General features: G+C 39.8%; 1 protein-coding gene across 5 annotated transcripts in view; it reads right to left on the minus strand.

The window, feature by feature from the left end:
• Positions 1-13,038, minus strand: part of LOC147137900 (apoptosis-stimulating of p53 protein 1-like) — a 63,668-nt gene that overhangs the window by 27,728 nt on the left and 22,902 nt on the right. For 3 of the 5 annotated variants that reach the window (XM_086048768.1, XM_086048770.1, XM_086048769.1), the window contains exons 3-4: positions 10,371-10,478; positions 7,621-7,682 (exon numbers count right to left, since the gene is read on the minus strand). In XM_086048768.1, coding sequence (XP_085904894.1) covers positions 7,621-7,682; positions 10,371-10,478 — 170 coding nt within the window. Of the gene's footprint in view, positions 1-195; positions 406-7,089; positions 7,214-7,620; positions 7,683-10,370; positions 10,479-13,038 lie in introns of those variants that run through there. The other 2 variants (XM_086048772.1, XM_086048771.1) reach the window with 2 other exon arrangements.

Raw genomic sequence — 13,038 nt, forward strand, 5'->3', positions numbered from 1 at the left:
AGCTGGAACATATGAAATAAAATAGAAGTATTTCTATTTTGCTGCACAGCAAAGCAAAAAAGGCACTTTTAGGGCTCTTTGCTTTTGTAGCTCATGCAATCAACACGGCGCTACATCCCGCAGACGGTGCTGGTGTCCATTCCCAACTGACATTAACATGCAGTCTCTATCAGTTTCCTGCCGTGCTGTATTTACCTGCAGGCTGTCCCATGTGATCCTGCAGGAGCGGACTTTAATTTTGCTGCATTGCCCTTCAACGGTAAATTCCTGCACCAAATCCACCTCATTCCACTCCATCCTTACAGCACTTCCAGACAAACAGCAGCCCTTTACACTTTCTGATAGAATAAGGATGCCACAGGCTTGCAGCAGCGTAAAAACAAAGCAATTCTTATCACAACTTTCTCTCCCATCTCGTCACTGATGTGCTATAATTTACGACACCTCCTCTCTCCCTCTCTCTCTCTCTCCTTTGTGCAACCCATACTCCCTCCTTTCCCTTGCTCCTTTATAAAGTCTCCATTATTGGTATGGTTGAAGGTGATGTATGTGGTAAAAATCATCTAATATACCGGCAACAAGCTACCAATTATTACTACAGTTAACAGAAAGATTTTTTTTTAAAGCTATACAATTGACCCCTTATTCAATCCAGTCTTTCTATACAGTAGTTATTGTCTATACTGTTATTACCTTTAGTACATTTAACCATCTCTCTTTCACCTCTTTCCATGTCTACATTCATTCACCTCTCCTTCACTCAGTCCTTGTCATGCTCCTGCAGCCAGCTGCCTTTTTGCTGCAACGACATCAAGTCTCACCTACCCACCTTACAAACTATCACACACACACACAAACGCACCCCCCCCACACACGCACACACACACCCCAACACACCCCCACCCACACACACACACAAACCCTCTAAACCGACCTCACAACTCCGCACTCTCAATCTCTCCCACTTTCTCATTAGGGAAATCACTGCACCACTGCCTTTACATGTGTGTCGTGAGTAAGATGAGGAGGTTGGATCATTTATTAATATTGGAAGCGTGCCCAAGAATTTTGTTAGACCTGCCCAGTGACACACGCCTACACACATGCTCATAAGATTCATAAATCCTTGTGGTGGGTTAGAACATCTGCCCCCTGCTGCGTCATATTTTTCCCATCGCGTTCTCTCACACACACAGACACCCCCCCCAGCACAAAGGCACAAACACACACACACACAAAGCCCATAGAATCTGGCCCAATCATCTAGGTACAGTTTGTGGGTGTGTGTGGGTTGCAGGAATTGGAAAAAAAATCTGAAATAAAAAAGCAAAAAAAAAAAAGAGTGTATTGCTTTAACTTCTGCCAACCCCCTGCATTCCAGATTTTGCTCAGACACAAAACAGCATATTTTAATACTCAATCTGTATTATAGTTAATATTCATATCTTTTTAAAACCTCAATTTCGATTGTAGTTGATAATAACATGTTTTTATTCCCTCATTTGCATTGTTTTGTAAAATGACTGTTGACTTACAAAATTACTGTGAAGTACTGTAGCAGTTGGACAGTGATTGACTAAAGATTACTTAATTTTTGTGTTTATATATCCGACAAGCCTTAATTAAAAATGTCAAATGCATGATCACGTTTCCATGATATTGTTTGAATGGGGGGGCGGCACAGTGGTCGACTGCTTAGCACGTGCGCCTCACAGTTCAGAGGTCGTGGGTTCGATCCCGGCTCCGACCTCCCTGGTGGAGTTTGCATGTTCTCCCCGTGCCTGCGTGGGTTTTCTCCGGGTACTCCGGTTTCCTCCCACATTCCAACGACATTCATGGTAAGTTGATTGGACTCCCTAAATTGCCCCTAGGTGTGATTGTGAGTGCGGATGTTTGTCTCTGCTTTGCCCTGCGATTGGCTGGCAACCAATTCAGGGTGTCCCCCGCCTACTGCCCGAAGACAGCTGGGATAGGCTCCAGCACGCCCCGCGACCCTTGTGAGGAGAAGCGGTTTGGATGTGTCAGAGTATTTGGTGTACCAGGAAATCGCGCACTGACAAAGGTTCCAGGTCAATTAAAACGTGTTACTTTTTTGATGTACTTATCCTTGTAATTAATGTGTTAAAGTCCCACCCCTAGTTCTTACCTCTCAGAGAGGACGCACCTTGTAATCCATGGCAATGTGACTTCTGAGTTTTGTAATGTTACATGTGGAGTCCCGCAGGGATCATTACTTGGCCCTCTATTGTTAAGCATCTACATGCTTCCGCTTGGTGATATTATATGTAAATATGGCATTCGTCTTCAATTGGCTGGCAACCAGTTCAGGGTGTACCCCGCCTGCTGCCCGAAGACAGCTGGGATAGGCTCCCTGCGACCCTCATGAGGATAAGCGGTTTGGATAATGGATGGATGGATGGATATAACTTTAATTTTCACTGTTATGCTGATGATACCCAATACACTACACTTGATCTTAGGCAATTATATACGCCATTAGAAATAGCAAACCCTAATCTAGAGGCGTGCCTTGCTGAGATTAAATAATGGATGTCTTTCAATTTTTTGCTTTTTAAAACCCATTGCAATTCTCCTGGTATTTTTACCTGAAGGCCTAAAAAGTTGTACCCAAACTAAAACTGAAGCTGTACTTGAACCTTTTAGAGTATCAGCATAGTTTTGGTCTATCTTTGAAGATAACACTTTGAATTTTCCTCCTCAACTGTCAGAATCTTTTTAAGTGATACTAGCACTGAATCGTGGAAGTTTGAATACATAAAAGAAAGCGGATTTCGTGTCCGCCTATTTTTTTCTTTTCTAAAAATCTGAATGGAAAATTTTTGTATTAGCGTTGTGGATTAAATAACACAACAGGATTACAGCATAAAGGCTCCTCCAATTCCATTTCAAATTTGACAATAATACGACAGAAAATGAGCATTTGTCCAGGCGAACCAAAAGTGTGCCATTTGGGTGATCCAATTGCAACCATGTTCACATACGTAGGGGAAAAGGCTGCTATTGTGGAATGCTTCAACAATCATGAGTTCTAATGAAAAGTAAGACTTGCCGCTATCATATCCTACATTCAGATTAAAATTTTTTTTTAAAAACGCAAAAAAATCAAAGAAGGTGACGCGATATGACGTGCGCTCTGACACACAGCCCTGATGTCGCTGCCGGCGGCTTTGAAAGTGTGTGTTACGCAAGTTACGCAAACTGTTTGTTTTTGTTCAAAAGAGTTTCCATGTTTTTGTTTTTTTTTGAAGAATTTCATTGGCCATTGAATGCGTCAATCACCAGCTTAGCAAGTTTGGTTGTGACTACAGACATAACTGACGAATCGTCCAAATGCAGGGGTGGTACTATTTACGCATGTAATATGTTCATTGGCTGTTGTTGAACTCCTGACACGGGAAACATTCGTTTATTGGATCAAGTAAGCAATCAATCAAACTAAGGTCCAGCCTATGTTTTGAAATCTCGTGTGGCTAAATCCGTCGAAGCTAACTCAATCTATGATGAAAAATATGTACATAGTATCTGATAGCAACCTGTAACGGTTGCAGCAGCTAATCTTCTTTTCCTTTCGGCTTTTCCCTTCAGGGGTCGCCACAGCGAATCAATTGCCTCCATCTAACCCTGTCCTCTGCATCCTCTTCTCTCACACCAACTGCCTTCATGTCCTCCCTCATTACATCCATAAACCTCCTCGTTGGTCTTCCCCTAGGCCTCCTGCCTGGCAATTCAAAACTCAGCATCCTTCTACCAATATATTCACTATCGCTCCTCTGGAGATGTCCAAACCACCTCAGTCTGGCCTCTCTGACCTTATCTCCAAAATCTCTAACATGTGCTGTCCCTCTGATGTACTCATTCCTGATCCTATCCTCCCTGGTCACTCCCAGAGAGAACCTCAGCATCTTCATCTCTGCCACCTCCAGCTCTGCCTCCTGTCTTTTCCTCAGTGACACTGTCTCAAGACCAAACAACATCGCTGGTCTCACCACAGTTTTGTTCACCTTTCCTTTCATTTTAGCTGAAACTCTTCTATCACACATCACACCTGACACTTTTCGACGTAATATGATCATTGATGATGGATAATGAAATTGTGTCTGACATTTGAGGCTGAAATGGTGAGTTCCATATTTTTTGTGTGTTAGCGATTGTTTTGACTTAAATGCTCGCCGAGCCTGCAGATATGATTGTATCTTATAATGTTTGGTATCATTCGAATCTGCGGAAACTCAGTTTTCTAACCATATATAACATGCCCAGGAATGCTTTGAAGTTGTTCTGTATGTAGTGAATGTAGTGAATGTCCCGCGGCCATGACATGGGACGATGGAACGGCAACGGGTTTTAACCCCAATAAAACTGAGATTTTGATTAATTGCCCTGCTCGTCATCTGCACCTATTTAAGGACACTAATCTGAGTCTTGATAAATGTACAATAACTAAAGTGAAAAAAGCTCTATATTAGACTCAACTTTCTCTTTTCAAATGCACATGAAGCATATGACTACAATGGCATTTTTTCACCTCCGCAATATCGCTAAGATCCATTCCATTCTTTCAGCTGGTGATGCAGAAATCATAATGCATGCGTTACTTCTCACCACGATTATTGTAACGTACTGTATTTCTCTCTGGTCGTGCCATGTCTAGTATTAAAAGTCTGCAGTATAATGCTGCAGCTAGACTCCCTGACAAGGACGAGAAAGTTCAATCATATTGCCCCGACATTATCCAAATTACACTGGCTGCCGGTCCACTTGAGATGTGATTTGACAATTTTGCTACTTACTTATAAACTCTTACATGGGTTAGCTCCTTAGTATCTCGTTGATTTATTAGTACTGTATGTTCTGTCCCGAACCCTTCGTTCTAAACGCGCTGTTGTTTTAGTGATCCGAGATCCCAAAATAAATCCGCAGGTTCTAGAGCAGGGTTTTTCAAGCTGTGTGCCGCGGCACACTGGTGTGAGATATTGAGATATTGCCAGGTGTGCCGTGGGAAATTACCTTATTTGTGTTATATACAACCGCAGCAAAACACAGGTCCCAACACATTTTTTGTATTGTAATCATATGAAAATAATCATCTCAGTCCATCAATCTATCACATCTGACGTGTTAAGTCAGTAAGAAACAAAGCAGTAGAGCAAACATTCACAGCTGGATGAGCTAGAGTTACACACACTTTAACACGCATGTGTGTGTTAATTCCAAACGTGCAGCAACCCCCATGGGCCTCTGAAGTTATGGGTGGGGCAAGGCTGCCTTGTGGAGAGGGAGGAGGGAATGTTGGGATACAACTGATGTCTGTACCCACCCACATGCATTTGAAGTAATACATCTATATACACATGTATGCTCTCTCTTATATACATATATACACATGTATATATACATATATACACATGTATATATATATATATATATATATATATATATATATATATATATATACATATATACACATGTATATATATATATATATATATATATATATATATATATATATATATATATATATATATATATATATATATATATATATATATATACATACATATATATATATACATATATATATATATATATATATATATATATATATCATTTGAGAGCATTCTGCCCACTGCAAGTGCTAATGGGGTACGTCTGCACGAATGAAGGTTACACCCGATGTTGGGAATTTCACAGACGATCACAGGCTAACAGAACTGTGAGAGGGAGAGCTGCGCTGCTTTGGGAGTGGTCACAGCTGACTTGAATCATGGTCAATCAAAGCAGCTCCTTTTGTTCCCTTTCAATATGTGCTCCGAATCTGTCTGCCGGAGGGAGATTGGTCTGCCAAATTGGCAAACACGTGCAGTGAGCCTTGCACTTATATGAAAATCATGACATGCCGTCATTTGTGCCACAGGGCAAGTGCCCTGCCTACGAAAATAGAGCCCAATGTCTCATTAACTGTACCTGTGTATTGCCATGATCCTACTATCTTTTCTACTCGTGTCTTGCCCATGCATGACTGTCTAATTAGTATGAATGCATTTTGGTTAAAGTTTTCTGTTCGGTCAACCAACACCAGAATTTGATTAAGCTCCAATAATGGTCATAGAAGCAATTGTTTCATTGTTTAAACAATTTATAAACATGCTAGAAATCTACTTCACGAATTCACTGGTTACGTGCAGTTGTAATTATCTGGTTAAGCATTTGGGAACGGGCAGTTTTTGTCAACCCTCCCTCTTCATGCAAACTACTGATCCTTTCATCCATTATCTGTACTGCTTATCGTCACAGGCGTGATCTAGTCTATCCCAGCTGACTGTGGGCGGTAGTTGGGGTACACTCTGAACTGCAAACTACTGATATCTGCAGTTAAATATATGAAATCAATGAGGACAAATATACAAATTGAACAGTTTTGCCCATGTTGGTACTGCAAACACTAAGACTAAATGGTAAATGGGATTTTATTTGTAAAGCATTTTTTAAACTTGAAGGCACTACAAGCCATGTCAAGGCTGTCTCCTCATTCCTCTTCTGATGATGCAAAGCACGTGAGGGGCTTGTTTGTTAACATTTTACATCTTGGTTTCTGATAACTTGGTAGATAACAAAATTCTGGATGAAGTGCACGGTTAATTTGACGACCGTGACTATGACCCCAAAACAAAGTCCTGTCCATGCCTTTATTAATATCTTAACCACAATTTAATGAGAACAATCCAAAACAACTTTGAGCTTTGAGAGGCTAACAATGGTTTCTCATTCAATTTTATTCTCCTCATTATTCACATTCATACTCTAAAATTTCGCCTCTCTACAATACAATTACAAGTAAAAACATAGCATGCTATCTTTATCAAAGCTGTTTTTATTCTCAGCTCTTTTGAGATTGTGCAGGTCTGTTTTGACCACTTTACAAACTCTGTGCCCTGAAATAAACATACATACAGTATGTAGAAAAGTCAGTTATGTTCAGTGTAGGTGCAATCAGGAACAAAATAAAACGCAGACGTCCAATGTTTTTGTGATGAATAAATGTTTTGAAATTACATTTGTAGAACTTACCCCCCACCCTTCCAAACTGCAGCCGCAACGCACGATCTTTTGGTCTTTTCAGCAAATGTAAAAATCACACGATGGAGAAAGCAGCACAAGACAATAGTGGAGAAGCGAGAAAGGTGAAAGGAAGAGGAGGATGAGGAGGAGCTGTTTGGCTGGCTAACAATCCTCTTAGCCTGGTTATGTCATGAGACCAAGCTAATCCCACCTTCACTGACTGGCCAACGCACACTCACACACACGTACACGCACACCAGTTGATTCACAGGCAGACTGACCAACACTGTGATACAGAAACATGGTCAGTGGCAACCCAACAATGCTTATTTAAAGGAAGCGTTTGGTCTGCGGCAAAAACAATGGCTAACAGGCACCAAAATAGCTAATGACAACTACTTGACTGTAATGAAATGACAAACAAAATGTGGTAAGAAAATTGCTGTTTGTTCAGCTATAGCAACAAGCAATTAACACGATAGCTATAATTGTGTGCTTAATTTATGTCCTGTAAGCAGTGTTTGTGTCGTGCATGCTTACACTGGTGTCAGTCCCCTCTGTTGCTTCTGTGGTCCAAGTTGTCTCCAAAGGCTGCTGACTTCCTGTATAAACAGGTAGAAACCTTAAAATTGGTTAAAATTAGTAAAAACATTTTTAGTAACTATGAACACAATATCAGGAGCTAAGAAAGTTTTGTCACACAGATCCGCCAGAGGCTATATACGAGCATAAAGTTATTCCACACCAATTGGAGCAGTAAACATAAATATACAAATAGTAATTGGTTGAGCCCTATCCATGAATGATTGATTGATTAATTAATTGATTGACTTTTGGTCAAGTGTATTGTTAGATAAAGTTAAGTACAATATCATATGGCAAGTTTCAAATACAGGAATATCATGAAAAATTAGCATTTGTTTAGCAAGACATTTTTGCATTTTTTTTCCCACCACCAGTTAAAAGGTGGCGGAATTCTCTGCCTGCCTGAGCATCAGTCAATGAAAAATGTAACTTTGTCCTACGGTTATATTATTAATTCAACATATCATAATAAGTTTAATAACCAATAGTAAAATATCTTAATCAGTCCAGAATACTTTTGAAAGAAACAAAAGGGTAAAGGGCAAAGTGACTCCCACCACTATGACTGAATTGATCAAGTTTTAAAGACTTCGTGTTTTAAATTTTTGGTTTATGTACAATTGCAGCTGTTTTGTCTAGGATTAGAGATGAGCGCAGTTTATCAACACTGAACCTCGTAAATATTTTATTTTTTTTAAATCTGCTGTCAACAAAGTTGATTGAAAGATTATCACATTGACCTGTGCTCAGCAATGAGAGCAAGCAATCAGAGACACTGACCCTAGATATTTTTTCTTAAACGGTTTCGCTTGCCACCATAAAATCACAAAAATTGCCACGTGCGACTGTCAGTTTCAGCGCATTTTGTCACGTGACTGTACTGCTATGGAAGACTTATGAGGTAAAAAAACAAATGCAATCAGAGCACCATATGAGTCATTTATGGGTTTATTTGGGTTGCGGCAATAACAACCCGTGATACATTATGAATTATATGAACCACCCCCATGAATTACATTACATCAGGCACAAAACATTAATATTTCTTAAGCAGACCTCTCCTCCCATTCAGGATTGCACCATGCACGTTATATAATTTTAATCATCTTATCGAGCTAATTACTGACCGAGCCCCTGACCTCACCTCTAAATCTCATAAACACCACTCGCTGGGTAGTTTTTTTTCTAGTCATGGAGTATAATGTCGCCTTAAAAATACTACTAATAAAATTAACAACCATACAAATGAAGCACAACAATGAAAAAAAAAATCAAATTTTTGATAAAAATCTGATGACCTTGATAAAAACATGCCATGGCTCACAATTTTGTTGTCTCACAGTAGTTAAATATATCATATACAGTAGGTATGGCCAAACACTGGTGGAGCTAGAGGTTGCCTGTCCAGATAATTGACTTTTGGGTATTTTCTGAATTTTTTTTCCACATTGCCCCCCATTTTCCGTGGGAAACATATAATGAATGTTTATCGGCGTTTTCTAAACACTTTTTTGGGGTTGTAAAAACAAAAGTTTAAAAAAAAGTGTGTGTGTTGGGGGCAGGATTTGGAGAGATTTATCCACATGGATCAAAGTGCAGCCAGTTGCCTATCCCTGGTCTATATCCTCCCACAGTGTGTCAACTAGCTGAAAAGTTGGAATTTTAAACTTACCACCTATAGTGGGCTATTTTGTCTGACATTTTTTCGTCTGAAAATTGAGATTTTATAACATTGTGTGACTGTAAGTGATGCCAGCCTAGAAGTAACAATAGGCTACAGTCTTATCTTTTTCATAGGGTGCGTAAAAAATTAAAAGATGAGGGGGAAGATACTGTATATGAGTCTAAAAAGAAACAACACACATTACAGCTTCATCTATTTGAGTATTTTTATCATTATTTAAATTGTAGTTATTGAAAAATGTTTTTTCCCTGTACATTTGTAACTGGTATAGATGAAAATTCATTCGGAAATAATGTGTAATGTGTAAAATCATACAGACAGTCCTCGTATTACGACGTACGCCACCTACGACGTTTCGACTTTACGACACCCGTGCCTCCTCCTCCATTTTGTCCCCAGCACCACAGTGACTACGTTTACATGCAGTCAATATTCGGGTCAAAGTCAAAAGTCCGATTTCTGAAACATTCTGAATATCCCATTTCCATGATTGAGCGGACAGAGTTGCTCTGACGAATCATGGAATCAATCAGAAAACAGGTGAGCTGTGATTGGTCGTTACCTGAGCCCTGAGCAAGTGTGATGCCATTTTCAGTCAACAGAAGTGACAAAATGTCCGTCCCCAGAGATGGCTAAAAACGTTGTGGTTTAACTCTTATTCCACAAATGCAATATTAAACAGAATGCCTTGTCTCACCTAGTGGGCCGGCGTAAAACATATTCTGGAAAAAAATACGTTTGGGTTGACTTCACCTTTAAACATGTGTAAACAATTCAATTCGCTCATGATACTCCCAGCTGCTAAGTCGATGTGAATAGGAAATTAGCCAGGTCATGAGCATTAAATAATGTTTATGAAACCTCTGCCATTAGCATCCCTCCCACAGCGTTGGATGTTGGAAAATGGATGTTTCCAAAATTGTTTTTTCCGGACCACTTTAGTCTTGGCCATTCCCTACCCGCCCCAAGGATAAAAGTCTAGCTCCACCACTGTGGCCCCAGCATAGTATGTGTACTGTACCTTGTGGCAATGAGGGAAAGTGTCGCAGGTAGAAGCTGACCTCTGGCCTCCTTGCCCCCCACTGCTGTAGGAGGTCCAGGAGTAACAACTGCTGAGGAAGAACTCGCTCTGACAGGAGACAGAAGGAAAACCAACGTATCAGTTAGGGTGGCCACTGATACGAATTTAGTGATTCCGATTCCATTATTGATTCCCTCATTGATTCTCATTAGCCGGGTTTACATGCAGACTTTTGTCATTCCGACTGAAATAATCCGTTTGCATGAATTTTGATCTGATAGGCGAAAGGAATATACCACACCCGTCAGTGAATCCGAATGAAATTCCATTCAAATTCAACTGAATGAGGCGCTTATATGGAGCATTTTCATTTAGTTTGTGCATTTCATTTCATTCTAATCGGTATACAGTACAAGGCTCATTGCAAACCCGGCTATTGAAAATAATACAAATGGTATATTATATAATTTATCATTCTTCTTATTAATTCATTATTTTATGACAATACAAAACATGTTTCTGCATAGTGCTGTGCAATATGGACAAAATGTTATATCCCAAAATATGTTATTTTATTTTATATCTCTTAATGATATACAAACCTCAATTCCATTGAACTTGGGACGTTGTATAAAATCTAAATAAAAACAGGATATGATGATTTGCAAACCCTTTTCAACCCATCTAATGGGGAATAGTACTACAAAGACAAGATATGTCAGATTCAAACTGATGAATGATAGTGGGTATTTTGCAAATATTGTCTCTTTTGAAATTGATGCCTGTAACACATTCCAAAAAACTTGGGACAGTCGAATGTTTTCTACCTTTCTTTCCTTTTAACACTGTGGACAAACATGTGCCATAAATGTTGTTGGAGAGATGCTAGCTTAGTGGCTACTGTCAAGGTGGCCTCGAGCAAAGCACTGTCACCAGCCCCTAGCTCAGATGTTGCAGCACTGTTTGTGCATCAACTTCACTCAGAATATCTCCTTGCATGAGTGTGATCTGGTGTGCTGTGCAACAATTTTTTTGCAGCGGAATGTCAGATGAATTGCCTCTTGAGGATTATAATAAGTGTGATAAGTAAACGTTTATGGTCAGAAAAACATTGGAAAATAGGGTGATATGAAAATAGGAAAAAAACAGAGAGCTGGTGGATGAATCAACTATAATGAAACAATTTGTTAGCACTACAGTATATCATTGCAGCCGACCACTCTATCAAAGCGAGCAGCAGGACCATGAACAATGGCATACAGTATAGCATCAACACACATTAAAAAATAAAATACATGCCAGCATTGAGGTTGTAGCCCTGAGACACGACCTCTTGTCACGACACGTAATTTAGCGTTTCCATTTACTGTATACTACTTGACATGGTCAACCTTATCATAGAAGAAGCTTTTATAACCTGACCATTCAGTCACACGTAATCTTTGATGCGATGTGGATCACTGCTCTAACACTGGATTGAATGAATGTAGGCCACTGTGGTTCCCAGTGTCTGCATGTGATGGACTGGTCCCTTTAGTTTGACAAGGCATAAAATGAGGTTATGTTTTCATGGGCTTGGCTTTGTTTGTGAGTAGCCCACTGTCCACGCTACAGTATACACTGGATCCACCCAGAATAACGGTGGGTGGGGATTCTTCCAAAGATGCACCATTAACTGTTTAAAAATCCACATAATGCATAATGACTGTGAGCCTTGTATCTCAACCATATTTGACAAGATTTGAACAACAATTCAGTAGTAAATGATTTTGTGGCCATTGTTACATTAAACTGTATGTACAGTATGCACTGTATGTGTGCACAGATACATAGCTCACATTGTAGTGTAACCATGCAGCAGTGTAATTGACCAGAAATTGCATATTGGCAGTAGTAGTGCCACATATGTTTGTTCCTGCATGTAACTTTGTGAGATATGTCTCAAAGATGGCAACCAGTCATGGCTCAGTTTCAGAAAACAGGTGAGTTGTGATTGGTCATTATTTGAGCCCTGAGCAACTCTTCAGTTGACAGAAGTCACAAAATGTTCGTCTCCTGAGATGGCTAAAAGTGGGTGTATTTTGCTGCATCACTTATATTCCACAAACGTAATATTAATCACAATGCCGTATTTCAACTACTGGGCCTGTATAGAACATATTCTGAGAACATATATGCTTGGCTTGACTTTCCTCTTTAAGGCTATGTTCATTCTGTACAATACAATACAATTTTATTTATATAGCGCAGTTCACAACAGCTACTGTACAGCTGTAACAAAGCACTTTACATACAACGACAAAAATAGCCATAATACAACAAGTGAAATCAATAAATTAACACAAAACAGTGAAAACACTATATAAAATAGACACCGGAAAAAAGCTGAAAGTGTCAGTCTCAGGTCAGATCAAAAGCCGAAAAGAAATGTGTCTTCAAACGTGTTTTAAAAATGGACAGAGAGGGGGCTTGCCTAACATCCAATGGGTGGTCATTCCAAAGGGAAGGACCAGCAACAGAAAAGTCTCGATCCCCTCTGAGGCTCCGCTTAGTCCTCCGCACCTCGAGCAGCGCCTGGTCTGCAGACCTGAGGCTGCAGGATGGTGTGTAGGAGTGGTAAAGCTCAAACGGGCCATTTAATGACTTAAAAACAAATAGAAGAATCTTA

The sequence above is a fragment of the Filicampus tigris genome, chromosome 13, assembly GCF_054856515.1.
Source record: "Filicampus tigris isolate MCC_2025a chromosome 13, RoL_Ftig_1.0, whole genome shotgun sequence".
In the NCBI taxonomy this organism is placed as follows: Eukaryota; Metazoa; Chordata; class Actinopteri; order Syngnathiformes; family Syngnathidae; genus Filicampus; species Filicampus tigris.